Here is a 27,582-nt window from a genome sequence, read left to right as displayed (position 1 = left end):
AGTGTGGAGTGTGAGTGTCGGTCTCTGCCAGCCACCTTGCTCCTGGGGACGCAGACTGCTCGGCTCTTTGGGGCTGAGCCATCCTCGTCACTGAGCTCCTCCCCCAATGCACAGCCGGAGGCAGCCTCTCCTCCTGTCTCCCTTATTCTGATCTTGGGGGGAGGCAGAGCAGTGTTTATCATCCCTACTCTGCAGACAAGGCAACTGAGGCCCAGAGAAGAGGAGTGATCCATCCATCCTGATGGTTCCAAGCTGGGGGCTCATTCATCCCTGGAGGCTGTTGGCCATGGGGCTGCTAGGCCTGCTCCCCCTGAGGCCTCTGGGGTGGGAGGTACAACACCCCTGAAAGCTTCCTTTCTGGAAGGCTGGGGGCAGCAGCTGTTGGACTTCTGGGCTGTCCTGCTTCACAGGGGCCTTTGCAACAAGGGCAGTGGGGGCTAGGGTCATGCAGCCCTCCAGCTGGGAACAAACCCGATCTCGGTGGCTACCCGCAGGCCACCTCTTGGGCCACAGAGGATCTGGCAGGATGAAGAAATGGGGGAGCTCAGACTTATGGGAATCTCAGGACCTGCCTCAAGAGGACTCCTGCCCAGAGCCCCTAGATGGAGACCCTAACTCCAGGCCAGCTCCAGCCAAGCCCCACAGCTTCCCTGCGGCCAAGAGCCGCAGCCGGCTCTTTGGAAAGGGTGATTCGGAGGACACATCCCTTATGGACTGCTCTTCTGAGGAAGGTCAGCTGGCATCCTGCCCGGCCATCACAGTCAGCCCTGTTGTCATCGTCCAGAGGCCTGGGGATGGTCCCACCTGTGCCAGGTAAGCTGCATCTGGAGCTCAGCCTCCCTCTCCACCAGGAGCCTAACTGGCCCAGCTGGCTGAGGCCCCAGCCATGGAGACACCATGTGATACTCGAGTTTATGGGCTGAAGGTCATAGAGCTAGGGAGCTGGGGGGCCTCCAGAGGTCGCCTGGTCCAGTGTCTGTACTCATAGGACCTTCGGGACATGTGGCCACACATGCTGACATATATGCTGATCCTAGCTGCTGGCCGATCTCTGGGTCCAGGCTTAGAATGCTCACCAGCCCTAATCATGAGGACTTTAAGTTGGAAGGCTCAAGCGCAGGATGCTTTTAGACAGAGTACAAAACAGTTCCAGCGAGAGTCCACCAGGCCTCCCACCTCCTCCGAAGCAGGACAGGGGCTGCACAGGGCTGGATGACTTCTGTGGCCCTGTGAGGATGCTTCTTCACTTAGCAGAGGCCAGCCAAACCCCTGCCCTCCATCCCCTCCAGGTTCCCCCAGCCTCTGAGCAGGCAGGGAAGTGAGTGGCCTGGGTATTGGAGGAAGTGGAGGCTGCAAAGACTTTCTAGATGATGCCTACACACAGGGTGGGGACAGAACGGGGGTACACGTGCCCCATTGTTCCCTGTTACAGCCTGGACTGAGCGGTGGGTTTTGTATCATGTTTTTTCCCCTTTTGGTTTGCCTCGGGGTTTAGCTGTGCTGCCTGACAGGCTCTGAAGGCCTCAGGGCTGAGACCAGAGTATGAAACGAAGGTGTTTTCTGGTCCATAGGCAGCCATCCCAGGACTCTGCTGCCGAGAACCTCAAGCTCTACAATCGCAGGAAGATCTTTGAAGCAGTTGCTCAGAATAACTGCGAGGAGCTGGAGAGCCTGCTGCTTTTTCTGAAGAAGAGCAAGAAGCATCTCATGGACAGCGAATTCAAAGGTGGCCCGGAAGCCGCCGGGTCCCGGGAGCGGCCCCGCCGTGCTGCCTGCTCTGACCCCCACTTTGTCTTGCAGACCCGGACACAGGGAAGACCTGCCTGCTGAAAGCCATGCTCAACCTGCACAACGGGCAGAATGACACCATCCCCCTGCTCCTGGAGATCGCCCGGCAGACGGACAGCCTGAAGGAGCTGGTCAACGCCAGCTACACGGACAGCTACTACAAGGGTGAGGAGGGCCGGGCCGGCACGGCTCTGCCCGCAACTTGCCTGGAGCCAGGGGGGGACCGTCAGGCCCGGGAAAGCCTCTGAGCTCCTTACTCCCTGTCCAGCCACTGAGTCGGGATCTCCTGGTCCTGGGGGTCCCTGCACCCACCCGCCCCGCCCGATGGCTTGGTGCTCCTTACACTTGGGCAATTTTGATTCCTTCAGCTCCCAGTCTGGTGTTCCCTCCTCTGGGGGTCTCTACTCCTGCCTCAGGGCCTCCTTGGGCCTCCTTTGGTGGGGGGTCATTCTGCATGTTCTGCCCAGGCCCACCCCCGGCATCTGTCCGGGCAGCCCCCCGCAGGACTACGGGCGCAAAGCCAACAGCACGCGTCCTCCACAGGCCAGACGGCACTGCACATTGCTATCGAGAGACGGAACATGGCACTGGTGACCCTCCTGGTGGAGAACGGGGCCGATGTCCAGGCCGCGGCCAATGGGGACTTCTTTAAGAAAACCAAAGGGCGGCCTGGCTTCTATTTTGGTGGGGAGACCACGCGGTAGACACTTGGCTTTTCGATGATCGCTAAGGGGAGGTTTGAGGTGGAGACGGGGTGGGGGGAGTTGGAGGCCGGGTGGTGCAAGGGCCAGTCTCTTCCTGGGGAAGCCCACCGCTTGCCTGTGTTGGCTGCAGGTGAGCTGCCCCTCTCCCTGGCTGCGTGTACCAACCAGCTGGGCACCGTGAAGTTCCTGCTGCAGAACTCCTGGCAGTCGGCCGACATCAGCGCCAGGGACTCGATGGGCAACACCGTGCTGCACGCGCTGGTGGAGGTGGCTGACAACACGGCCGACAACACCAAGTTTGTGACGAGCATGTACAACGAGATTCTGATCCTGGGGGCCAGACTCCACCCTGCGCTGAAGCTGGAGGAGCTCACCAACAAGAAGGGGCTGACGCCGTTGGCTCTGGCCGCCAGGAGTGGGAAGATCGGGGTAGGGAGGGGGCATCAGGCCTGAGCAGGGGGTGCTGTGGGAGGGGCCTGCCTACCTTCCTAAGCTTCTGGCATCGTCACTGTGCAGAGCCCTGGTGCTGCCCCACCAGCCTGTAGAGGGAGGGCAGGGGGCATTAGAGTCAGCGAGGGGAATTGTGAGATGCCGAGGAGAATTCATCAGCTCACGCGTGGCCGTTTCTGGTTTCCAACACTGAGCACCACCGACAAGACGCAGAATGCCGGTGGGGCGCTGGGGTCTGGGGATGGGGGTGGGTTGAGCTGAGGGTGAAATGGAAAGAGAAGCTCTTGGTGTTTTTTCATGGAAGGTAGGACTTTTGGGTGATATGGGGTCCTAATGGGGTGGGGCAGGCCCAAGCCTGTGGATGACGTCAGGCCATCAAGGCTGAAGGTGGGGCTGGGCAATTGGGAACTGGAGGGGAAGGGGCTTCTCAGTACCAGAGGATTCTGGGAGCTTGGCTCTGTTCATACTGAGTCTCTTAGGATGAGAACATTGGTTTTATAACCTTTATAACCTTGGTTTTATTTCTTGGATTTTATTTCCTTCTGGCTTGAGGTTTTCTAGAGTGGACCACTGCAGTCCTTCACTGGGAGATGGGAGAAATAGGGGGCCAGGTGTGATCAGGTGATGGGTCCGATGTGGCTGCAGTTGGGGTTTGAGGCAGTGGGAAGTTGATCTTGATGGTGGTCAGGAGCCTGCTAGATGGGGTTGGGGCTCTCCTGGGGCTTGGGTGGGGTCTCCAATGGGCTGGGAAGCAGAATTATTCTTGGAGCAGAGCTGGTAGGGATGCAGCCTGTGCAGGGCCCCAGGCTGACCTCTAACAGGCTCTTGTATCCCTGGGGCAGGTCCTGGCCTATATTCTCCAGAGGGAGATCCAGGAGCCCGAGTGCAGGCACCTGTCCAGGAAGTTCACTGAGTGGGCCTACGGGCCCGTGCACTCCTCACTGTACGACCTCTCCTGCATCGACACCTGTGAGAAGAACTCAGTGCTGGAGGTGATTGCCTACAGCAGCAGTGAGACACCTGTGAGTGGGCCGAGGCTGGGACCCAGCCAGGAAGGGCTTTGGGTCTCACTGCACCCCAGCCCCTACCCCCACTCCCTAATCTGGCTCTGCCTGTCCTCCCATCAGTGGAAACCTGCTACCCGGGGCCTACATCCTGCGGTCTCATCTCCCCATTCATTCCCACCGAATGTCTTCCTGCATCATACAGACAATATATGATAATATTCCCGTAAAACTTAAATATTTCAAAAATACATAGACAAGAAAAGAATCCTCCTTTTCTACCATATAAAAACATGTAGCTTCATTTTGTTTATATAAATGGGATTATACTATATATAGTACAGAACAACCATATTTTTCACTTAGTGACATGTTTTATTTTTTTAATTTTAAAATTTTTTATTTTGGCTGCGCTGCTCGGCTTGCGAGATCTTCCGCAACCAGGGATCAGACCCGGGCCCCCTTCAGTGGAAACGCAGAGTCCTAACCACTGGACCGCCAGGGAAGTCCCTGTAGATAGTTTTATATCAGCACATATGAGTCTGCTTTATTAAAAAAAATTACTGCAAGTATTCCATAGCAGGAATGGGGAGTAAATATCCACAGAATGACATTTGAGTTATTTCATTATTTTTTTTTCCTACTACAATGCTACCGGCCACTTGGCATGGGTTTGAGAATTTTTCTATGAAGGACACCTGGAACTGGAATTGCTAAGTCAGAAAATATGGCCTCCAAAAAGATTGCATGAATGCACTTGCCCACCACCCGTGGGTACACATCTACCTGTGTCCTTGCCAACCTGGGTATTACCAATCTTTTTTTTTAACCTAGTTTAAGCCCATGGAGCCCAAAATGCTATCTCATTGATGTCTTAATTCTTGTTTTCTTGATTACCGTGAGGTTGAGAATTTTTTCATGTGTTTTCGACCATTCAAATTTCTTTGGTAGATTTCCTGTTCATTGTCCTTTGCCATCTCTTCTACTGGACTGTTTGCCTTACCCTTTTAGTGTGTAGACGCTCTCGTTATAAAATGAATTGATCCTTTCTCTATTGCACATGTTTCAGATATCTTATTTTCTCCTAGTCTCCTAGTCTCTTGCAAACTTCATTTGCATCATTTGCTTATTAAAAGTTTTCATTTTGAGAGTCGAATTGGTTAGACTTTTTCTTTCATAGCTTTTGTGACTTGGGTCTTGCTTTGGAAAGCCTTTTCCACTTCAAGATTGCACACATATCTTCCAATACTTATATTTAGCTCCTTTGTAGGTATTTTATGTTTGGCTTTTAAATTTATCAAGAATTGATTTTTGCGTAGGTGTGAGGTAGGCGTCTTACTTATTTTGTTTCCAAATGAGGGTCCCAATGCCACTTAATGAAAAGTTTATCCTTCCACCACTGCTGTCCCCTCTTTCTAAGGTGACAGATGCTCCGGGCCCTGAGGCTGACTTTGGGGGCTGCAGTCTGTGCTGTTGGTGATGACGGGCTGCCATGATGTCTCACAGGGCAGAGGCTGCATCTACAGGGGCAGAATCCAGAGAAGGGAGAGGCCTGGCTTGCTTTGTTCTGTCCTGTCAGCGCCCACCTGGGCTGCCATGCTGAATCTGGGCCCTCTGACTCAGAATCCCTGATTAAGTGTTCCCAGAGGGCTGGCCCAGGTAGGAAACAACCTCAAGATGGACTGGGGTGTTTGGCCTAGAGAGGAGAAGTCTCCGGGGCCACGGCTGCCATCTGCACATCTCTGGAGGCTTTCAAGGGCTGGAATGCAGTACTGGGGCCCCGAGTGCAGAGCAGGGACCACTGGTGGGAAGCAGAGAAGACCAACTTTGCTCCAGAGAGCAGAATTTCCCGACAAGCTTCTTGGAGCAGCAGAGAGCTTCCCATCCCCAAAGGTACTCAAGAAGACACTGAACATGGACCTTATTTGGGGAGCTCCAGCCTGGGCCAGAGTTGCACTCAATGGCCCAAAAAGGCTAGGATGACCTGATTTTGGCTCATCCACATCCTAGGAATACTTGAACTTTACAGAGAGCTGGTTGATGTGGGACTTTTGCCCCGAAGCAATACTTGTAATGGTGGCATCCCAGGCACTGGGCCCACTCATGGCAGGAAAGACTTCCTGGTTCCCTTCAGTCTCATGCGTAGGTAATTGCCACTCCCATCTGGATAGCCTGTCTGACTCAGGGCCGGAAATGGGAGAATTAAGGAATGCAGAGGCCCCTCCCTGAGCAGCCTCATGCTAGGCTCTGCCTGTGCCAGCCTCTTCCCGATACTGTGGGAATAGCAAGGATGTAGGCTCTTGGAAGAGCGTTATTACAGAGAGTGGGCATAGAATGTCGGGCAACACTGGTACGCTCTCGAGTGTCAGGGGCTCTTAGGGTCATGTGTCCGATTTCACCCCTTGTTCGCTGCACAACAGAGACACTGAGGCCCGCAGGGTGGGCCACGTGGGGAGCCGGCTGTGACCCTCCGCTGCTGCTCGGGCTGAGGGCGTGGTCATGCAGAGACGTGGGTGTGATGTGGTCCTGTGAGACGGGTCCTGGTGGGGGGGTGAGGCTCACTTCTCTTTGCTCCCCTTAGAATCGCCATGACATGCTCTTAGTGGAGCCGCTCAACCGCCTCCTGCAGGACAAGTGGGACAGATTCGTCAAGCGCATCTTCTACTTCAACTTCTTCATCTACTGCCTGTATATGATCATCTTCACCACGGCCGCCTACTACAGGCCTGTGGAAGGCCGGGTGCGCCTGAGGCTCGGGCCTCTGCGGGGGACGAGGGGAGGGGGTGGGTGTTCCTATAAGACCCCGAGACCACGGGCCCAGGCCAGACCCTGGAGACATGGAAGAGTCACCTGGAGATCTTATGTCCCTGTGCTCAGTCCTCCGTCTCCTGGTCGTCTCACACCCCCCTCCTGTTCTCAGCCCCTCCTTTAGCCTCCGGGTTCTGAGAGGCCGAGCCTGTGGTCGCTGAGGTCCCTGACTGCAGAGGGGGAGTACTAGGTTAGAAAGGATGCAGGAACTGGGGCTCCAGAAGCAGCTCTCTGCTCGGCTGGGTGTCTTCAGGGTCCCAGGTGGTGTCAGCCCTGAGCCCATTGCCAGCCCGCTCCCCTGCCTGCTTTTGTTCTCTCACTTGCACATTATTCATTCCCTGGACATATACTTTGAGCGCTTCTTCTAAGCCAGGCCCTGCGTTATGCATCAGATTAACTTAAGACAAGACTTTTTCTGCTACCAGGAGCCATAGACTCCCTCAAGTTTCTGAATTGAGTCCTTTCCATTCAATATCCAAGCACTTAACTTGCTGCCTTTATCTCCAGGTTGCCTTGCTTGTAAATTTGGTTGAAAAACTCAACTTCCTAGTTAGGTGAAACCCGATTTCTATACAACTATTAAGGCCATCTAATGACTTTATTTTAAGAGAAAAGAAATATGTGCTAATGAGACAAGCTAGTGAACTAGTGCTTATGAAACATGGATGATAGGCTGGAAGGAAACCCACTCTGGAAAACTGTGGCTGAAACACAAGGACGACACACACACGTGCGTGCGCACACACACGTGCGCGTGTGTGTGTGTGTGTGACGTCTCTCCCTCCACCATCCGTGGGGAACCTTGACAGTTCTGGGAGACCAGGGGTTCGCCATAGGCTGTGGGAACAGCAGGAAGCACATGACATTGGATCTGTAAGGGTGCCTCCACCTAATGCCACCACCGTCCTCCCAGCCGAGCAGAGCTCCAGGTTAGGATATCATCCAGGAGACAGCACAGTACAGTAAGGACACTCCTCTTAGCAGCTGGAAGCTGCCACTTTGGAAATCAGGTCCCACAGAGGGGCCTCCTTGCAGGTGTCCCCATAATTATGCATTGTCTTTATTTGTGTCTCTCTCTCCTGATGGAGGCTGAACCTCTCCAGAAGGGGCTGGGTCTTAATCGCAGGGCTCTGTACCAGGTAACTGTTTGTTGAGTGAATGAATGAGTGAATGGAATCACTAACTTCTCTGCCCTTTGCAGCCTCCCTTTAAGCTGAAACACACCGTTGGGGGCTATTTCCGAGTCACTGGAGAGATTCTTTCTGTAGCAGGGGGAGTCTACTTTTTTTTCCGAGGGGTAAGCATTCCTTCCAATTGCATGAGTTTCCACTATCACCAAAACAAAAAGTCAAGAGACTCACTCAGTGCTCACCCACTTTTTAGTTCATCAGCCACGTAATAGCCCTGATAGAGGAGCTTAGAGACACACAGGTGAAGATGAGAATCCTCAGGCATTCACGGCTGTGGGAGGGTGCAGGTTTGCCCAGTGGGTCCCTGCAGACCCAGGGCAGTCATGCTTGAAGACCGGCAGTCAGGGCTCTCCACTGAATGTAATATTTAATTACAGAGATAGAGTGGAAGCCTCTTAAGAGACAGGATCATGACTAGTAGTTGTTTAATTAATTGAAACAGCCCATTAAAGCTCAGAATAATGAAAGAAATCTATATGTATACTGGAACCATTTTATTTTAACTAAAAACTCGAACACGCATATTCCTTGGCCATTCTTCTAATATATGTGGAACCACTGTTGCACGTACAAAGGGACCTGAATGCAGAATTTGAGATTATTGTGATTTTTTTCCCTTAATCTTTTTGATCTAAGCTGCACCTCTTTTTTTTTTTTTTCAGTTACTCACCTTTAAGGAGTCTTTCCAAAGCACTGGACTCTGTCTTCACAGAAACAACTGTTTCTGTTCCTTTTCACACTCCTAGTTTATATTATAGTAAAGTACAAAGCTGCAGTAGCAAGTGCAGTGGGCAAAAAGCATTATTGGCAAACAGGATTACCCAGTGCGAGGGCAAGGAGGGTGTGGGTGTCCTGGAGAGGAGCATGCACTGTGGGCATCTGTCAGAATGTTTTCGGGGAGTGGAGAGCACTGGTTTGTCCTGGAGAGTTAGTTCAGTGGAGGATGGTTAAAGAATTTTTACTGTAATTCAAACTTCTTTGAGAAAATTAGGAAGAAAAAGTACAAATTAAAAAGAAGGAAAAAAAATCACCCAATTCCATCATTCAAGCACAACAATTAATAACATTTTGGTGGTTTTCCTTCCCATCTTTGCTTCTAGGTATAGCTGTAATTCCACTCTATTCTAAAAAATCTTCCTGACTGAGTACATAACATTACCCCATTAGCCTGACCCATCCTGTTCCACTGTCTTCATTATCTTTGCTTTGATGCACTCCCATGGTCCATCGTGGCTCCATTTAGGAAGCATTCTGGGTGCTCACCATTTAACCTTTCCTGGGATCTTACTCTGTTTACCTGCAGATTCAATATTTCCTGCAGAGACGGCCATCACTGAAGACCTTGTTTGTGGACAGCTACAGTGAGATGCTTTTGTAAGTGATACTGACTTTTATGCCCCTGTAGCAGATAGCATCTTTTGGCCATGAGACCTGGGGTTACAGCAATCAGCTGATTCTCACTCATTCTCTCACATCCGCTGGGCCTGGAACCATAGTAGGGCTTCACAAACATGCTGAATGAATGATGGAAGGCACCCAATAAACGTTTGTTGGGTGAGGAATACTGAGGGTCCACTCTGTGCCAGGTATGTTCCAGGTGCTAGGGAATTTCTTTTAAATCTGGCACATCTGAAAATATTTCTACTATACCTTCACATTTGGTTGATAGCGAGGTTGGGTATAAGATTCTTTTAAAATTTTGAAGATATTTCTCCATTTTTTCTTTGCTTTCAATATTAAATGTGACAAGTCCAAAGCCATTCTGATTCTGAATCCTCTTTTAAGACCTGTTTTGGTTTTTCTCTTTGTAAACCTATAGTATCTTCTGTTTATTCCTAGTGTTTGGAAACTTGATGTTTCTTGATGCAGATTTATCTTTATCCAATGTTCTGGGTACTTAGTGGGCTCTTGCAATCTATAAATTTATGTCCTTTATTTTTTGTATATTTTCTTGAATTATTTCTTGATCTCTCTTCTGGAACTCCTGTGATTTGTATATTGAACCTCCTGACCTAGTCCTGAACTAGTTCTCACATTTTTTCACTTGTGTTCTGTCTCTTTATTTTTGGCTCTTCTTTCTGGGAGGTTCAAATCAATTTTAATTTCCAGTCTTTCTATTGAGTTTATTATTTTTGATATCATGTTTTTAATTCCTAAGTGCTCTTTTTAAAAAATTCTATTTGTTCCCTTTTTAATTTTTTAAAAAATGTTTATTTATTTATTTATTTTTGGCTGCGTTGGGTCTTTGTTGCTGCACGTGGGCTTTCTCTAGTTGTTGCGAGCCGGGGTTTCTCTTTGTTGCAGTGCGCGGGCTTCTCATTGCAGTTGCTTCTCTTGTTGCGGAGCACGGGCTCTAGGCGTGCGGGCTTCAGCAGTTGTGGCTCACAGGCTCCAGAGCGCAGGCTCAGTAGTTGTGGTGCACAGGCCTAGTTGCTCTGCGGCATGTGGGATCCTCCTGAACTAGGGCTTGAACCCATGTCCCCTGCACTGGCAGGCGGATTCTTAACCACTGCACCACCAGGGAAGCTCCTATTTGTTCCCTTTTATAACACTTTATTCTTGTTTCATAGATGCAATATCTTCTTTTGTCTCTCTACGACTATTAAGATAGTTTTTGATAATTCGTTTCTTTTTGCATAGCTTTTGTTTTCTCCACATTGTTGATACCCATTTGCTTGTTTTGTTCTCTCTTTCATGTAGAGGGCATTCTCAGAATATTTGGAAATCTTTGACATCTGCTCATGATTAAGAGTGGAGGACTGAAAAGCTGGTTGGAAGCTCTTAATGTGTGAATGGGGCTTATCAATTTTTAGCTGCATTATAGTCTGGTCTAGATAAACAATTTGTTGGCAAATGTCCAAAGTCAATCTGTTGCATCTTTTCAATCTTCTGTCCGGAGGGAAGAAGTCTAACTGCCAGTTTCCTGAGAGCTGAGTGGAGAAGAGGGCTTTACGTAATGTCTTGTATAGAAATCACATAATCTCCTGTTTTGGGTAAAATACCAGTGCTTTCATGGGTGTCTGATGAAACCGGGTCCAAAGACCCTCTGTTTTATCTTCTTCAGAGACAACACCTCCACTCTTACTCACGTCAGTCTCTTCACCTCCCCTCCAGAGGTGCCTAAGCCTTTTGAGTTTCCTTGATTAAACGAGTTGGTTCTCAGGTTTCCCCACTATGGATTTGGATTTGGCTTTCTTGGGTCTGCTAGGTCAGTTTCCATTTGTTCACTACTTCCCAGCTTCCAGAATTCCTAGGTGGGGACTCCATTTGCCTATGTCAGCTGGCGTCAGTTCTTATTTTGGCCAAGGGTCTGCAGATGCCGAGGAATAGTTTTTCTTTGCAGCAGAACTCCAATTAACGAGCCAGTTTAGGGACACTAGTTTTCAGTACACTCACATCAGCACAGAGGTGGCTTTTTGCTGGGTTCTCACACACAAATGGGAAGTCGGGTGGTCAGTGTGGTCTTCTGTGTTAATGCAGTTGTTGGGCGGGCACTTCCGGGAGGAGGCCATGATGAACAAGGAGACCTGGGAAGAATAAGTAAAGAAGGGACCACTGAGCAGACCCTGTCATAGGATCGTCGTAGGATAATGATCATAGGATCGTCCAGACGTCCTCCAGCCTGTCCAGGGCTCCGACTAGGGCAGCCCTCACCAGACTAAAGAGTGAAAGGACATCTTCCCTGGCTCTGCTCCTGAGTTTGAGGGTGTGACCAGCAGACTCTACCTGTGGTTCTTTCAGGAGAGCACAACCTGCCCTCCTCAGAGGCCTAGGCCTCCTAGGTTCTCTGTTGTCCGTGAGGCTATTGTTCCCAGGGACTGGGCAGGGAGGCTATTGGGGCTACAGCCCTGTTTCTCAGCCTTTTTTCATTATTGCCTTTTTAGAAATTCTTTTTCCTAATTGCCCCTCCCATGAAATCTCCTACCACAAATATACTATATATGTGTTTATGTACTATATTTATATCTGTGTTTTGCGTGTAAAAAGGATAAGATTTTGCACATGCAACACCCCCTCCCCCCACCCCCTGAACCGATTTTTGCCTCTTGGGAGCGATAGTCCTCCCACTGAGACTCATGGGCTAAAGGAGGGAGGACAGCCATCCCCAGCTCACCCGTGGCCTGGGGCTGTGCCTCTGAGGAGAGGTCCAGGCATCTGGGGTCTTGTCTGTGAGGGTGCAGGCCCCCCGGTGCCCATGGACAGGGCTTGCTGTCCCTCCCCCGTCAGCTTTGTGCAGTCGCTGTTCATGCTGGGGACCGTCGTGCTATACTTCTGCCACTGCAAGGAGTACGTGGCCTCCATGGTTTTCTCCCTGGCCATGGGCTGGACCAACATGCTCTACTACACCCGCGGCTTCCAGCAGATGGGCATCTATGCTGTCATGATTGAGAAGGTGGGTGCCAGTGCCTGAGCGGTTCTCCGCAGAGCCTGTTTACCTCCTGATTGTGTGGGACCTGGTCCCACAAACTCCATCCGCCCTCTGTGCGTTGTCTGGGGAGGTGCTGCTTTAAGACCCACTTTTGCAGAGAATTCCCCAACAATGAGGCAATCCGGCCTTGACCCAGGTTTGTGGGGCTCCCCTGAAACTTGACCCGCCACATGCCAGGCCCCCCTCTCCCACCAGAAAAAGGCCCATGGGCGGGGGGGGGGGGGTGGGCGGGGAGCTGTGGTGACTCCCTCATGACACCTGAGCTGAAAACCACCAAACCAAACCTACCTGTCTGCCCTCTGATTCCACTTGGGCTCAAGATGAACCCCCAGGCCGACACAGTCCTGGCCCTTCCCTTGGCCCCTCCCGGGCCTTGATTTGCTTCTGACAAGCCTGCTCTCTCCTGCAGATGATCCTGAGAGACCTGTGTCGCTTCATGTTTGTTTACCTCGTTTTCTTATTTGGGTTTTCCACAGGTAACGGGCTTGGTCAGGGCTGGTGGGGGGCAGGGGCTCCCGCTGACCTCAGCTTCCTGAGGACCCTGCAGGGCTGGGTGGGGAGAGGCCCACTGAGGTGTGTGTCTGCAGGTGACAGAGCAGATGGCCAGTGAATACACTGAAATAGTAGGAGAACCTAGAAATTGATTCATAAAAGACTTTAAGTCATTTTAGAGGTATGAAGTGCTGCTTACCTATAGTATAGCTGCATTTTGGCTCAATTAAAATTTTTAAAAATTTTGATGTTATTTCAGAAAAGTCACAAGAATAGTACAAATAACTTCTCTATAGTCTTTACCCAGATTCCCCAAATTTTACCACATTTAAAAAATCGCTTTCTCTCCCAGCTACTCACACACACACACACACACACACACACACACACTACACCATACTTAAAAGAACAGAGTGAGTTGCAGACATGATCAATCCTTTACTGCTGAATACTTCAGTGTATATTTCCTAAAAACAAGAACATTCTCTTACATAAACACAGCATAATGATCAAAATCAGGAACTTAATATCAATACAGGACTATTAGCTAATTTTCCAGCCTTATTCAAATTTCACCAATTGTCCTAAAAATATCTTTTACAGAAATGAAAATCCCAGATCACACATTACATTCACTTGTCAAGTCTGTTTAGTCTCCTTCATTTGGGAGCAGTTCCTCAATCTTTCCTTCTCTTTTGTGATCTTAGCATTTTTATTGAGTAAAGGCCAGTTTTTACAATGTCTCTCAGTTTGGGTCTGTCTGATGTTTCCTCACAATTAGATTTAGGTATACGTGTTTGGTCAGAATATCAGTGAAGTAATGTGTGTCTTCCTTATATCAGGAGTCCCATGATGTCTGTCTGTCCCATTTCTGGTGACAACTTTGTGGTTCTTTTTTTAAAATTGAAGTATAATTGATTTACAATATTGTGTTAGTTTCAGGTGTATAGCAAAGTGATTCAGTTACACATATATATGTATGTTTTTTCAGGTTATTTTCCATTATAGTCTATTACAAAATATTGAATATAGTTTCCTATGCTATACAGTATATCCTCGTTGCTTATTTATTTTATGTATAGCAGTTTGTATTTATTAATCCCATACTCCTAATTTATCCCTCCCCTCTTCCTTTTCCCCTTTGATAATGGTAAGTTTTGTTTTCTATGTCTGTGAGTCTGTTTCTATTTTGCTTATAGATTCATTAATATTATTTTTTAGATTATACATATAAGTGGTATCATATACTATTTGTCTTTCTCTGTCTGACTTACTTCACTTAGTATGATATTCTCTAGGTACATCCATGTTGCTGAAAATGGCAATATTTCATTCTTTTTTTATGGCTGAGTAGTATTCCATTGTATATATATACCACATCTTCTTTATCCATTCATCTGTCAGTGGACACTTAGGTTGCTTCCATGTCTTGGCTATTGTAAATAGTGCTGCAGTGAACATTGGAGTGCATGTATCTTTCTGAGTTAGAACTTTTGTTTTTTCCAGATATATGCCCAGGAGTAGGATTCCTGGATCATATGGTAGCTCTATTTTTAGTTTTTTAAGGAAACTCAATACTGTTTTCCATAGTAGCTGCACCAATTTACATTCCCTCTGGTGATGTTAACTTTGGTTACTTGGTTTTGGTAGGTCTACCAGATTTATCCACTGTCAAGTTATTATCTTTCCCTTTGTAATTGATAAGTGATTTGTGAGGCGATGCTTTGAGACTGTAAATATCCTGTTTCTCATCAAACTTTCACCCAGTGGTTTTAGCATCCACTGATGGTTCCCACCTGAATCACCTGATCCTGTGATGGTTGCCAAATGATAATTTTCTAACTTATTCTTTTTACGTTTGTTAGCTGGCATTCTATTGTCTGGAAGAGCTTTCCCTACAGTAATGTAATGGAAGGGGTTTCCATTCTCCTACATTGATTTATTTATTTACATTAGTAGGGCCTCTTTGATTCTTTGTGTGTGTGTGTGTGTGTGTGTGTGTGTGTGTGTGGATTCTCACTTTGTTAAGTGAGTTATAACTCCTTACTATCATCATTTCTTCTCATGCTCAAATTCTCTGAGAAATGGTCATTAGGAGTCCCTTGCAGCTGGCTCCTGTGCCCTTTTGACACACCACATCATTTTTTGAGCAACTGAGTCCTGCTTTGATCCCCATCTGAGTCCTACTGTTCCATGGTTCACGTGGTATCCTGTCCGGGAGTGATGGGCAGCTTTGACTGGAAGGGATCTGATAGGGATTAGTGTGGGCTCTGGCACTTGGTCTGAAGGCCCTGCATATCAGGAGCCACAGGAGGGGATAAGGCCAAGGGGGTTATGCAGTAACCATGGGGCACAACTGCTACAGAAGCTCTCAGGCTCTGGAGTACATCTCCCAAAGAAGAGTGCAGAATGCAGCAAGAAGCCATTCTGATCTGAGCTGCTTAGCCCCCATGGTTCTGGAATGGGCTGGCTCTGGGCTACCCTCTAAGGGGCACAGGCAGACAAAGGTGTGACTGAGAAAGTAGATGTGGACCCAGGGCTGACATGTAAGGTTAGGCAGCTTGTGCACTGCACAAATGTGGCTGTATCACATTGTGCATATATATTTATATATTTATTTTAGCATTTTTTCCCCTAGCAGATGATGATAAAATGTTTCTATTAATAAAACAGTATATTATGAAAAACTGATAGTTTTGAAGAAGGGAGTGCTTTTATTTTATTTATTTATTTATTTAAATATTATTTTGCTTTTCTAGTTTCTTTTTTTTTTTTTAATGACTACATTTATTTATTTATTTTTTGGCTGTGTTGGGTCTTCGTTTATGTGCGAGGACTTTCTCTAGTTGCGGCGAGCGGGGGCCACTCTTCATTGCGGTGCGCGGGCCTCTCACTATCGCGGCCTCTCTTGTTGCGGAGCACAGGCTCCAGACGCACAGGCTCAGTAGTTGTGGCTCACGGGCCCAGTTGCTCCGTGGCATGCGGGATCTTCCCAGACCAGGGCTCGAACCCCGTGTCCCCTGCATTGGCAGACAGATTCTCAACCACTGCGCCACCAGGGAAGCCCAGGGAGTGCTTTTAAAAACAAAAATCACACAAAGGTGCCTCATAGCCAAGCCAGAGTTCCTGCTGCAGACCCATCCTGGGGGTAGCGGGTGTGCATGTTGGGGAACCTGGGGTCTTGGCTTCCATCCGGCCACATGTTCCCCATGCCCTATAGCGGTGGTGACGCTGATTGAGGATGGGAAGAATGACTCCGTGTCGGCTGAGTCGACGTCGCACAGGTGGCGAGGTCCCGGCTGCCGGCCGTCGGACAGCTCCTACAACAGCCTGTACTCCACGTGTCTGGAGCTGTTCAAGTTCACCATCGGCATGGGCGACCTGGAGTTCACGGAGAACTATGACTTCAAGGCCGTCTTTGTCATCCTGTTACTGGCCTATGTGGTTCTCACGTACATCCTCCTGCTCAACATGCTCATTGCCCTCATGGGTGAGACGGTCAACAGGATCGCACAGGAGAGCAAGAACATCTGGAAGCTGCAGGTGGGCGCTTGGCGGGGTGCGTGCAGCACGAGGGGGTCGGCTGCTCTGGCTGCTGCCCCACACAGCTGGGTGCCCGGGCCCCTGCGCGCTTTGGGGAGGGTGCAGAAAGCCTAGCCAGGCCGCGGGCTCAGGCAGCAGCCTCTCCCTCCGCTGGCTCCCTCTGGCTCCCCCCAAAGGGGGGTCCCTGCCCAGGGTCACCAGCGGGTGTTTGCAGACTCTGTGTCTACTGTGGGCTGGGCAGTCCCTGGGGGGAGGAGATGGAGGGTTCAGCCCCACGGGGGTGCCTGTCGCAGAGGAGCTCCATCTAGAGTGGGCACCAGAGACCAGACTCGGGGAGCAGCTAATATGGGATGGGCCCTGAGAGCTGCATCTTTGAGACACCTGGTCTGCGTCTGCCTTTCCAACTAATAATAAAAGCGTCATTCTTTTTTTTTTTTAAAGATTTATTTATTTAATTGATTGATTGGTTGCTATGTTGGGTCTTCGTTTCTGTGCGAGGGCTTTCTCCAGTTGCGGCAAGCGGGGGCCACTCTTCATCGCGGTGCGCGGGCCTCTCACTATCGTGGCCTCTCCCGTTGCGGAGCACAGGCTCCAGACGCACAGGCTCAGTAGTTGTGGCTCACGGGCCCAGTCGCTCCGCGGCACGTGGGATCCTCCCAGACCAGGGCTCGAACCCGTGTCCCCTGCATTCGCAGGCAGATTCTCAACCACTGTGCCACCAGGGAAGCCCCAAAAGCGTCATTCTTATTAAGTAGCACTGGCTCTACACCAGGTACTGTTCTAAGTGTCTTACTTACATGCTCTCTTTAATCCTACAATAATGCTACCAAGAGGGCACTCTCACTCTCCCCGTTTTTGGATGAAGGCACGAGGCATAGAGAAGTTAGGTATCTGTGTCCAGGGTAACCAGTAAGTAGCCCAGCCGGGACTCGGCACAGGCGGTCTCACCCCCGGGCCTCTGCTCTTAACCACTACACTACGTTGCCCCTTTGTGAGCTCCTCAGGGGAGGGACTGGGGCTGGCACACCCCACCTAACTCACGGCTGCCCTGCCCAGACCCGGAAGGCACCAGCAGCGCCTGCGCAGGTCTGAGCTCCATCCGTGGATTGTGCACCCGCCTGGCTGTGGGAACCAGCCTGGTGCAGAGGGCTCTGGAGGTCCGGCTCGGAGGCGCAGGGACCGGGAGAGACCCTGCAGACGCTGATCTTGGCAGGTGGCGCTGGCAGCCAGGGGCGGCTCCTGGATGAACCCCTGCCCCTCTGCCTTTTGTGTCGTCCTGCAGAGAGCCATCACCATCCTGGACACGGAGAAGAGCTTCCTTAAGTGTATGAGGACGGCCTTTCGCTCAGGCAAGCTGCTGCAGGTGGGGTACACAGCTGACGGCAAGGACGACTACAGGTGGTGTTTCAGGTAATTCCCAGGCAAGAATCAAAGCTTGGGGAACTTGGGGGCTAAGCTATGGATATTGGGACCCACCCAGAATCAGCTGTGGGTACAGAGGCCTAACTCAGGGCTCACCTGTGGGCCTGGGGATTCACCCAGAGCCAGCTGTGGGCACAGGGGCCATTCCATGGCTTAGCATGGGTATGGAGGACCCACCTGGAACCAGCTGTGGGAACATAAGCCTCTCTCAGGGTCTCTTGGGCCCAGTCATGAACATAAGGGACTCTCCCAAGGCAGCTGTAGGTACAGGGGCTGCCCTAGGGGTTGACTGTGGGCATAGGGGCCCCACCATAGATCCCAGATGGTGGGACCCAGACATGAAAGACTGGAAAATGAGGCGTCCAGAAGGGGTCACCTAGCGATCAGGGTCGGAACCAGGAATCCAATCTTTAAAGTTCCTGGGTCCCACAGTGTGGTCAGAGAACTCACCTTCAGGGGTGGTGTCCAAAAGGCAGGCCCCTCTGGGCCCTCCTCTCGCCAGCTGTGTCTCCCCATCCTGGTCTACGGGCGTGGCCTGCGGGGCTGGGAAGCTGGCCGTGGACCAGCAGCGCCCTGCTCCCTCACCTCCTCCCCTTGCAGGGTGGACGAGGTGAACTGGACCACCTGGAATACCAACGTGGGCATCATCAATGAAGACCCGGGCAACTGTGACGGCATCAAACGCACCCTGAGCTTCTCCCTGCGGTCGGGCCGAGGTGAGGGGAAGGTGGGCAGTTGAAGCCTCGTGGTCCCCCACTCCTGGAGCAGCCCCAGGTGTCAGCCACCCACCTAGTCATGGGCGCTCCCGTGCTCTCTCGCACGCCTGCACCATGTGCCCGTGCCCGCTGGCTCTGCACGCCCCCCTGGTCATCAGTGCCCCAGAGGAAGCCGTCAGCCCACGTCCAGCCTCCCTGCGGGTGCCCTGTCTCCTCTTCCCCAGTCCTCACACCCAGCGTCTGCCCTCAGCTCCGTGAGGCTTACAGACACAAACAGGGACTCTCACCTGGCCCAACACATCCAGGCAGGCAGAGGAGGGAAGAGTGGGAAGAGAAAATGTGCACCTTGAACAGAGGAGCCCTGTGGAAAATCACTACCAAAAAAAGTCCTTTAATCATTAGTGGTAAACATTTTAACAGTGGAAATGAAATGAAAGGTTCAATGGAAGATATTTACCTAAAAATGAGGCAAACCTAGTCTTATATTGAACACATTTTGAGTTACAATTACAACCCTGCACTAAGTCTGTTTTTCTTTTTTTTTAAAGTTGCGGTCAAATATATATAACATGAAATTTGCCATTTTAATCATTTTTTTAAAAGTGTACAATTTGGTGGCATTAATTATAGCCACCGTGTTGTGTAAGCATCACCCTTAACCTATTTCCAAAACGTTTTCATTATTCCAAACAGAAACTCTGTACCCATTCAGCAGTTATCTCCATTTCACCCTCCTCCCAGCCCCTGGTAACCTCTATTCTACTTTCTGTCTCTATGAATTTCCCTATTCTAGGTACTTCATATAAGAGGAATCACACAATATTTGTCCTTTAGTGTCTGACTCGATCATGCTCCATTGAATGTATATACCATATTTTATTTATCCATTCATCTGTTCACTGACATTAGGATTGTTTTCACCTTTTAGGCTAGTGTGAATAATCCTGTGAACACTAGTGTACGAGATTCTTTTTGATTTCCAACTATCCAGTCTTTTGGGTGGTAGTAGACCTGCTGAATCATGTGGTAATTCTAGGTTTAACTTTTTTGAGGAACTGGAACTGCCAAACTGTTTTCCAAAGCAGCTGAGTCATTTTACATTCCCACCAGCAACGTACCGGGGTTTCATATCCTCACCTACACTTGTTAGTTCCTGTTTTCGTTTTGATTATAGCCATCCTAATAGATGTGAAGTAGTATCTCATCGATTTACATTTCCATAATGACTAATGATTTTGAACATCTTTTCATGTGCGTATTTGCCATCTATAGATATTCTTTGGAGAAATGCCTATTCAAGCCCTTTGCCCATTAAAAAAATTTTTTTTAATTGTTGAGTTATACGAGTTCTTTGTATCTTCCGGATATTAATTCTTTATCAGATATATGATTTGCCAATATTTTCTCCTATTCTGTGAGTTGCCCTTTGATGTACAAAACGTTTATTTTGATGAAGCCCAATTTATGTATTATTTTCCATTGTTGCCTATTCTTTTGGGGTAATATCCAATAAATCATTGTCAAATCCGATGTCAGGAAGATTGTCCCCTGTGTTTTTTGTTTTTGTTTTTTAAGAGTTTTGTAGTTTTAGCTCCCTAACACTTTTAAGTTGCTATAAATCTTGGACTGTTTCCCAGAGTTCTGACTGCATTGGTTCTAAAGTTTCTGCCTTTTTATAAAATGTTTTTGTGGAGGCATGGGTGTTTGGAGCTGCCTACTTTGCCAATTTGCTGATGTTGCTAATTCTTTTTTTTTTTTTTTTAAACAAATTTATTTATTTTATTTATTTATTTTTGGCTGCGTTGGGTCTCGGTTGCTGTGTGCAGGCTTTCTCTGGTTGCGGCGAGCGGGGGGCTACTCTTCGTTGCGGCGTGCAGGCTTCTCATTGCAGTGGCTTCTCTTGTTGCAGAGCATGGGCTCTAGGCATGTAGGCTTCAGTAGTTGTGGCATGCGGGCTCAGTAGTTGTGGCTCGCAGGCTCTAGAGCACAGGCTCAGTAGTTGTGACACACGGGCTTATTTGCTCCGCAGCATGTGGGATCTTCCTGGACCAGGGCTCGAAACCGTGTCCCCTGCATTGGCAGGCAGATTCTTAACCACTGTGCCACCAGGGAAGCCCAATGTTGCTAACTCTTAAATGAACAAATGAATCAAGTGTTGATAGTTTTGTGTTTTTTTTTTTGGCTCGTTCAGGGAAAGGGCATGTTTTCTCAGGCAAACTTGCCTGTTAGCATGACACTGCATGTTTGATATTGCTTCATCGAGAAGCTCATTTTTTTATATCTCACAAACTTTAAAAAGTATACTTTATTGAGATGTAATTTACATACAATAAAATGGACACATTTTAAATGCACAGTTTGATAAGTTTTGACAAATGTACACACTCAGGCAACCACTACCCCACTCAAGTTGCAGAACATTTCCATCACCCCAGAAAGACCCTCATGCCCCTTTGTAGTCAATTCCACCCTCCCCATCCCAGGTAACTATCTAATTTCTATCAGTATAGATTAGTTTTATATCAGCTTTTGTTTACCTGAAAATGTTGATTTCATCTTCGTGTTTGAAGGTTATTTTCATTGGATATAGAATTCTAGGTTAACAGGGTTTTGTTGTTGTTGTTTTTAATTTTAACACTTAAACTATGATTCTCTGCTGTCCTCTGGCCTCCATTGTTTCTGATGAAAATTCACCCGTAATTTGCATTGCTGTTCTCCTGTCTGTAGTGTGTCTCCCCGCCCTCCCCCGCCCCCAACCCCAGCCCCAGCTGCTTTCAAAACATTCTCTTCATCTTTGGTTTTCAGCAGTTTGACTAAGATATGCTTAGGTATGGTTTTCTTTGGTTTTATCCTGCTTGGGGTTTGCTGAGCTTCTTGGATCTGTACATCAATATGTTTGGAAACATATTTTGGAAACTATATACACTTTGCTTTAGTCTCCCTATCTGCTCCTTTTACATGCATGTTAGACCATTTGATATTGTCCTGTGAGTTTCTGAGGCTTTGTTCATTTCTCCTCTATTTTTTTGTATTTCTCAAATTTGATAATTTCTATTGATCTGTCTCCAAATTCATTGACACTTTCCTCAGTCGTCTCTAAACTGCTATTAAGCCCATCCAGTGAATATTACATTTCAAGTGTTAGGCTATTGGTTATGGAATTTCTATTTGGTTCTTTTTTTTTATAGGTTCCATTTCTCTCCTGAGGTTCCTTAGCTGTTCCCTCATTAAGCTTATGTTTTCCTTTGGTTCTTCGAACATATTTATAATAACTGCTTTTGATTGTCCACCTACTAAATCTGCTAAATCCAACATTTGGGCCACCTTAGGGTAAGTTTCTATTGACTAGTTTTTTCCTGGCTGTGAGTCACATTTCCTTGTTTCTTGTATGTCTAGTAACTTTAAATTGTATACTGGGCATTGTAATAATATGTTGTAGAGACAGTTGATTGAATTTTTATCCTAGTTGGCAGTTCAGTTACTGATGAATCACCTTGAACTTGTGTAGGCTTAGTTTTAACCTTTATTGTGGTAGATCTGTGGAAATGCCAAGGTATTTGCCAATCCCATCAAACTTGTAGGACTCAACCTCCAAACTCTTTCCACTGTGGATCTTGTCGGGGCTTGGTTTGAGGCTTTTTAGGGTGGGTCTTGAGTAGATCTTACTCTAGTGCATGTACAGTAAGTAGGATATTTCTGGTATTTTAGCTTGATCCTCAGAGTAGAAAAAGGGTGGTGAGGAAGTCTCTCCACTGGCTGGGCTGGATCTCCAATATCCCTCAGTACGGCTCAACTTCTGGTGTCTCTGTCCCACTTTCAACCCCATAGCAGCCACTGTCTGAGAAGCCTGTGCAAGTACAGCCCAACTGTCAGCCAAGGACTTGGGGGGACCCCACCCCAAAGACTTCTGGACCTCTACCCCTACAGCTCCCTTCTTCCTCTTCTCCTGCACCCTGTCCCACAGATTCTAGCTGCTTCGGCTGCTCAAAATTCTGCTCCCTTCTTCCTTAGCTCAGAGGCACTGCCACGGTCCGCTTAGACTCCAGCTCACTGCACTGTAGTCTGAGAACTTGTCCCTAAGCAATACGTTAGGGCGATCACAGGGCTCACCCTGTGAATTTCACTTCTCTCAGCAATTGCAGCTTCTCAGTCTGTTGTCTTATGCCTGAAGACATTTGCTGCATGTATTTTGTCCAGTTTTATGATTGTTTATAGCGGGATGGCTAGCCCAGTACTAGATACTCCATCAGAGCTGGAAGTGGAAATCTATTTTATTAAGAGGCTTACTTTTGGAAAACTACTCAAGGGCTTCATCAGTGTTCCCAAGGGCATCCTGCAGTCCTATACTTTCCCCACAAGTTTCATTAGAAGCCCTCCCCGTGTCATGTCATAACACTTATTATCTCTTTTTCGGTTGTTAACTGGTCCAGCTTCACCACAGAGCCATTCAAAGATGGCTTTGCAAGTGATTTGAGTAGTTTTCCAACATTGCTCTTATCGATTTCATGAAACCACACACCTTTTTACAAGATTTGCTGTTTCACTTTGCAGTTGATTTGCACTGTGTTTGCATGACATTGTTGGCTGTTTGAGGCATCGCACATTCACTGTGCTATTAATAAAGACATTGATCCAGTGGCAGGGATATACACACACTCATGTTACTTGGGGAGGGGCTAGGAGATGGTTAGAGGATCCCTGATTTCACACCTATGCTTAATTAGGGAGTATTTCCTGAGGATTTTGCTTTCCTATACAACCTTGTAACAGTGGAAACTCCCGTAATGAATAGTCAGATTATTCAGGTAACAAGGAACTCTCCCCACCCACATAGCACGTGTGATTGGGAAGGGGTGAGGGAACGCAAGAGAGAAAGGGCAGGGAGGAAAGTGGTCAGTAGCTGAGCTAGGGAGAGCACGTGAGGGGGTCTTCGTATCAGGGCTGTGGGAAGCAGGCACTGGGAGCCCCATGCCTTCCTTGAGGGCCCAGGGACTGGAGCTGGGCCAAGCGGTCTCTGAGGGGGGGTATCCCCACGATGCGTCCAGCCAGAAGATGGTGTCTTCGGTAAGCACCTGGCCTGTCTCCCCGTGGAGGCTTCCTGCTTCTATGCCTTCCCTGAAACATCCTCCTGGTGCTGGTATCAGGCTGTGGTGGACGGGGGCCGGCCAGTGTCAGCCTGCGGGCCCAGGGGAAACCCAAGGCCTGGAGAATTCAGCTGGGATGGTGACAATGGGCCCAGCCTCCCATATTCCTGATGCCTTTGAGATGTGACCAGTGCAGGACACCAGCAGAGGAGCCTGAATTGTGGCCTGAGGGCGAAAGGTGTGAATTTAGGCTGGTTTTCTAGAAAGATCAGACCCAAGATGGCCAGCCAGAAGGCTTGGCTGACCAGGGCTCTGGCAAGTGGAAGGAGAGCACGTACAGCTGTCTCTCTTGGCTGCCACTTCTCTGAGGTTGCTGGGGGGAGGGAGGGGCTGGAGATTGCCGTGGGGGTGACAGCGGGTCCTCCTCAGGGGCTTCCTGGGATTTCAGGCCACACATGAGAGCCCACTTCAAGGCCCAGCGTCACCATGTTTCCCTTGGCATTGTTCCCAGTCTGCTCTTCCCTGGTGGGGCCTGAACCCCCAATCCTGATTCTTCGGCTGGTGCTCATCACCCGGCAGCTGACCTGGTGTGGAGCCGCTCCCAGGACAGCCCCCGCATTGCTCTCCCTCCCACACGGGCAGGGAGGAAACCGAGGCTGAGAGCAGCAAGCACTGGACAATCCTGAGGCCACAAGCAAGTCAGGGTGGGGTCGAGGAGGAGAATCTAGGAGCTGCCAGAGCAGATGAGGCTCCTTGATCAGGTGAGGAAAGAGGAAATGGCACTGATCCCTGTGCTCCGGAAGCACCCATGTGCTTGTGCCCCCTTTTATCTGGAGGGTGGTAATGCCAGCAAACGACCGTTTGGTATCGTTTTGCTGCTTCCGAGGCAGTAATAGTATTCCATCTTTCAGCAGCAGGGAGGAACTGGAAGAACTTTGCCCTGGTTCCCCTCTTAAGAGATGCAAGTACTCGAGAAAGACACCCTGCCCAGCCCGAGGAAGTTCACCTGAAGCACTTCGCGGGGTCCCTCAAGCCAGAAGATGCCGAGATTATCAAGGATTCTGCTGCTTTAGGGGAGAAGTGAGGGACCACACAGGGTGCTCTCAATCCTGTGGGCCTTAGGAAAGCCCACTGTCTCCGGTGGAGGGTGTGTAGGGGCCACCAGTGATGCCTCAGCAGCCTGGCCCTACCAGCACCCTCCTCGCAGGCCCTTTCCTAGACCGCACGGAACAAGCTGCAGGAGGCATTGCTGGATGCACGGGTAGAGATAGTCACGCAACCCTCACTGTCCCCAACTGGCTCTCCTAACACAAAAGGATATTGCTTTCCGGTTTTTACTGACTTTATCAAACGTGGCGAGTGAGAAATCGCCACGTGCATGTACGCGATGCCCCAGTTCCCTTTGATTTTATATTCCTGGGAGTGAAAGGCAGCGAAGCCCAGGGAAACACCTTTTAGAACAAAACACTTCTTTGAGATAAAATGCCGAAGCCCTTGTCTATTTTGTGCTTAATATCTCCCCTGTCCAGAGTGGTCTGGGGGTGACGATGGTTGCTCCTCTGAGAAGGCGGGGGAACCTGGCCCCATTCCCAGCTCTGCCAGAATCAGGTGTTTCCGGAGTGACTCCCTCCTTCTGTGTGATCCATCACAGTTCCAAAAATATTAGCTCTATCGCTGTTCAAATAAAAGTACAGAACCATGTCCCAAAGCCACGTAGCAAGAATTTTTTTAATGATCTTCCCTCTGTAGTGGCCATAGTCCTGCTCGCCTGCAGTGGTACCTCCTTCCACCTCTACTCATCCTGCCATCCATCAGATAAGTACATAAATAAATACATATGTCATATCAAATGTGAACTCCATGGCAATCATTGAGCCGGCGTAGCTCATTGGCTCCGTGTGGTCTGTGTGTGCACGTGTGTGTGCGTGTGCGTGTGTGTACTACCTTGTATGGCTAGGAGCCTCTGGTCATGCTTTAGTTGTTACCCGTGGGTGAGGGCACTCCTGCATGCATACACCTACCATAGTTAGCAAACTGTGGGCCAGGGACCAAATCTGGCCTGCCACCTGTTTTGGTTAACAAACTTTTATTAGAACACAAGGCAACCATTCATTTCTGTACCGTCTCTGGCAGCTTTCATGCTACAACACAGAGCTGAGCAGTTGCGAGAGACTGAATAGCTTGCAAAGCCTAAAATATTTCCTTTCTGGCCCTTTATGGAAAAGTTTGAGGATCCCTGCTTTACGGACTAGAATGTAAGAAAGAATGATCTAGAAAAGCCCTCTGTCGCAAACACTGGCGGGTTTTGTTATGTCTGTGGAGTGTGGAGTGAGCTGCCCAGTCGTGAAATTGTTGGTTGTTGATTCTCAAGATGAAGGATGACATTAGCTGTGGCCGGGCTTCAGCCCTTTTGTGAGAGGTCTATCCGGAGGGAACACTGGGACCCCCTCCTCCAAGTTCTCCAGCAGCACATCTACCTCCACACACAAACCCAACAGAGGAGCCTGAGTCTGGTTGACGAAGCGGCTGGGCGTGTAGTGAGCCATGGCCAGACCACGGCAAATGAGCATAGCAGAAGAACACCGACGGCTAGAACGCAGGGAGTGTTTATGCGAAGTGCTCCATGTTCATTATCCTTTAAGCCTCCTAATAGCCCATGAAGAGCTATTATTAGCTCCATTTTATAGATGAGAAAACTGAGACTGGGACAGTTAGTAAGTTTACACAGCAAGTAAACAGCAATGCCTGGGTCTGACCCCAGGCAAATCTGACTCCAAAGCCCGAACTTGACTGTGGTGCCAGGCTGCATGCCAGAGAACGGGCTGGGGCATGCCAGCCTAGCCCAGGGTCGGAAGGGAGATGTGCGGGCTTCTGCTTCCTGTTTGGGTTTGGGACTCCTTGTTTTACCCATAGGCCTTCCTCAGACAATGTGCAGACATTAGATATTTTCAAATTTCTGCAAATTGGATCAAACCTCCAAACTCAGCGCTGGAAGGAATCTTATGGGTGTTCTTTTGTAAAATGAATGATTACAACCTTTGTGTAAACCTGGGTTGTTTAAAGGAGGACACACCTGCAACTAGCTTGGTCTTTTTTATCTGTTGCTGTCTCTTGATCTCTCTCCATTCCCATGTCCTCCACTCTCCATCACTCGGAGGCAGCATGAGTCACCACCCAGAATCCCTGATGGGCGGGTTGCTCAGCTCTGCTAAACCAGGGACATCTGTGGCCACTGGGACGCAGACGGACCCGCTGCTGACCATTGGGTGGGTCTGCTCAGGCCTGAGGCTGCTGATGGAACTCTGCCTGGCTCCTGGTCCCCCCTCCTTCCTCACTGCACCAAGTGGGGCATTTTCTAGAGCAGGTCAAGAGGTCGGCCCCTCCTTGGCTGCACCCCCTCCCCCGAGACCCCTCCTCTCCCTTCTCCCTCCTGGAGGAGGGGGTACCTGTGGGCCTGCAGCCTGGGCCTGATGTCTGCAGGGCTTGGGAGGTGTGTGTGTGTGGTGGGGGGGGGGTTCTTCTCAGCACTTGCCTGGTGTGTCCTCCTAAGGGGTCAGGGCTGACTCAGTGGCCTGGGGCCACTCAGTTGGCTGCAGCCGGACTTGAGTTTAGACGTTGCCCAAGCTCGTCACCACACCTTGAACACGCCTGTGTCTCTTGCCTCTGAGTGCCTGCTCCGTGGCTCTCCCTGTGTAGACTGTCCTCCCTCCTCCCAAGTCCCACCCAGATGCTCTTCTCTGAATCCCTCCCCCACCTCCCATTAGAAGCACTTCCTCCTCCTGGGTGGCTTGAGTCCTCTTTGTCCTTGTAGCCTGTCCGGTGGGGTGTCAGTTCCTGTACGAGCCTGGCTGCCACGTGGCTCAGAGCTCCTTGAGGGTAGAGACCACTTTCCCCAGTTCGGAACCCCACGCTGGCCCCTGGCTTCCCTGCCTGGCCTCCCACTGTAGGCTCT

At 49.4% G+C, this 27,582-nt stretch overlaps 1 protein-coding gene across 7 annotated transcripts; it reads left to right on the top strand.

Annotated features, from left to right (window-relative positions):
* The first annotated feature begins 75 nt into the window (after nt 1–75).
* Nucleotides 76–27,067, top strand: TRPV1 (transient receptor potential cation channel subfamily V member 1). Of its 7 annotated transcripts, XR_014238495.1 has the most exons (16): nt 76–813; nt 1,572–1,726; nt 1,801–1,953; nt 2,332–2,472; nt 2,623–2,921; nt 3,785–3,964; nt 6,528–6,686; nt 7,956–8,051; nt 9,248–9,318; nt 12,172–12,337; nt 12,783–12,849; nt 16,086–16,408; nt 17,691–17,818; nt 18,431–18,546; nt 24,542–24,891; nt 25,380–27,067. XR_014238495.1 is itself a non-coding variant. In XM_082372184.1 (15 exons), exons 1-15 carry the CDS (start codon nt 446–448, stop codon nt 24,712–24,714), a joined length of 2,589 nt encoding a protein of 862 aa, XP_082228310.1. In that variant the 5' UTR covers nt 76–445; the 3' UTR covers nt 24,715–27,067. The 7 variants fall into 7 exon arrangements, 6 of the variants coding, with proteins under 6 accessions (XP_082228310.1, XP_082228309.1, XP_082228311.1 ...); XM_082372184.1 differs by having other exon boundaries at nt 24,548–27,067; XM_082372183.1 differs by having other exon boundaries at nt 24,542–27,067.
* Nucleotides 27,068–27,582: the final 515 nt, after the last annotated feature.

The sequence above is a fragment of the Balaenoptera borealis genome (assembly GCF_965194805.1).
Source record: "Balaenoptera borealis genome assembly, chromosome: 20".
Lineage (NCBI taxonomy): Eukaryota > Metazoa > Chordata > Mammalia > Artiodactyla > Balaenopteridae > Balaenoptera > Balaenoptera borealis.
Note: the sequence above shows the minus strand (reverse complement) of the source record. Positions and strands in the feature narration are given on the sequence as shown.

Excerpts from the sequence above, each read along its gene's own strand:
- TRPV1 (XM_082372183.1), top strand. The coding sequence starts at position 446 with ATGCAGCCCTCCAGCTGGGAACAAACCCGATCTCGGTGGCTACCCGCA. Across the intron at positions 6,687-7,955 it reads ACAGGCCTGTGGAAGGCCGG|CCTCCCTTTAAGCTGAAACA; the intron begins GTGCGCCTGAGG and ends TGCCCTTTGCAG. Across the intron at positions 12,850-16,085 it reads CTTATTTGGGTTTTCCACAG|CGGTGGTGACGCTGATTGAG; the intron begins GTAACGGGCTTG and ends CATGCCCTATAG.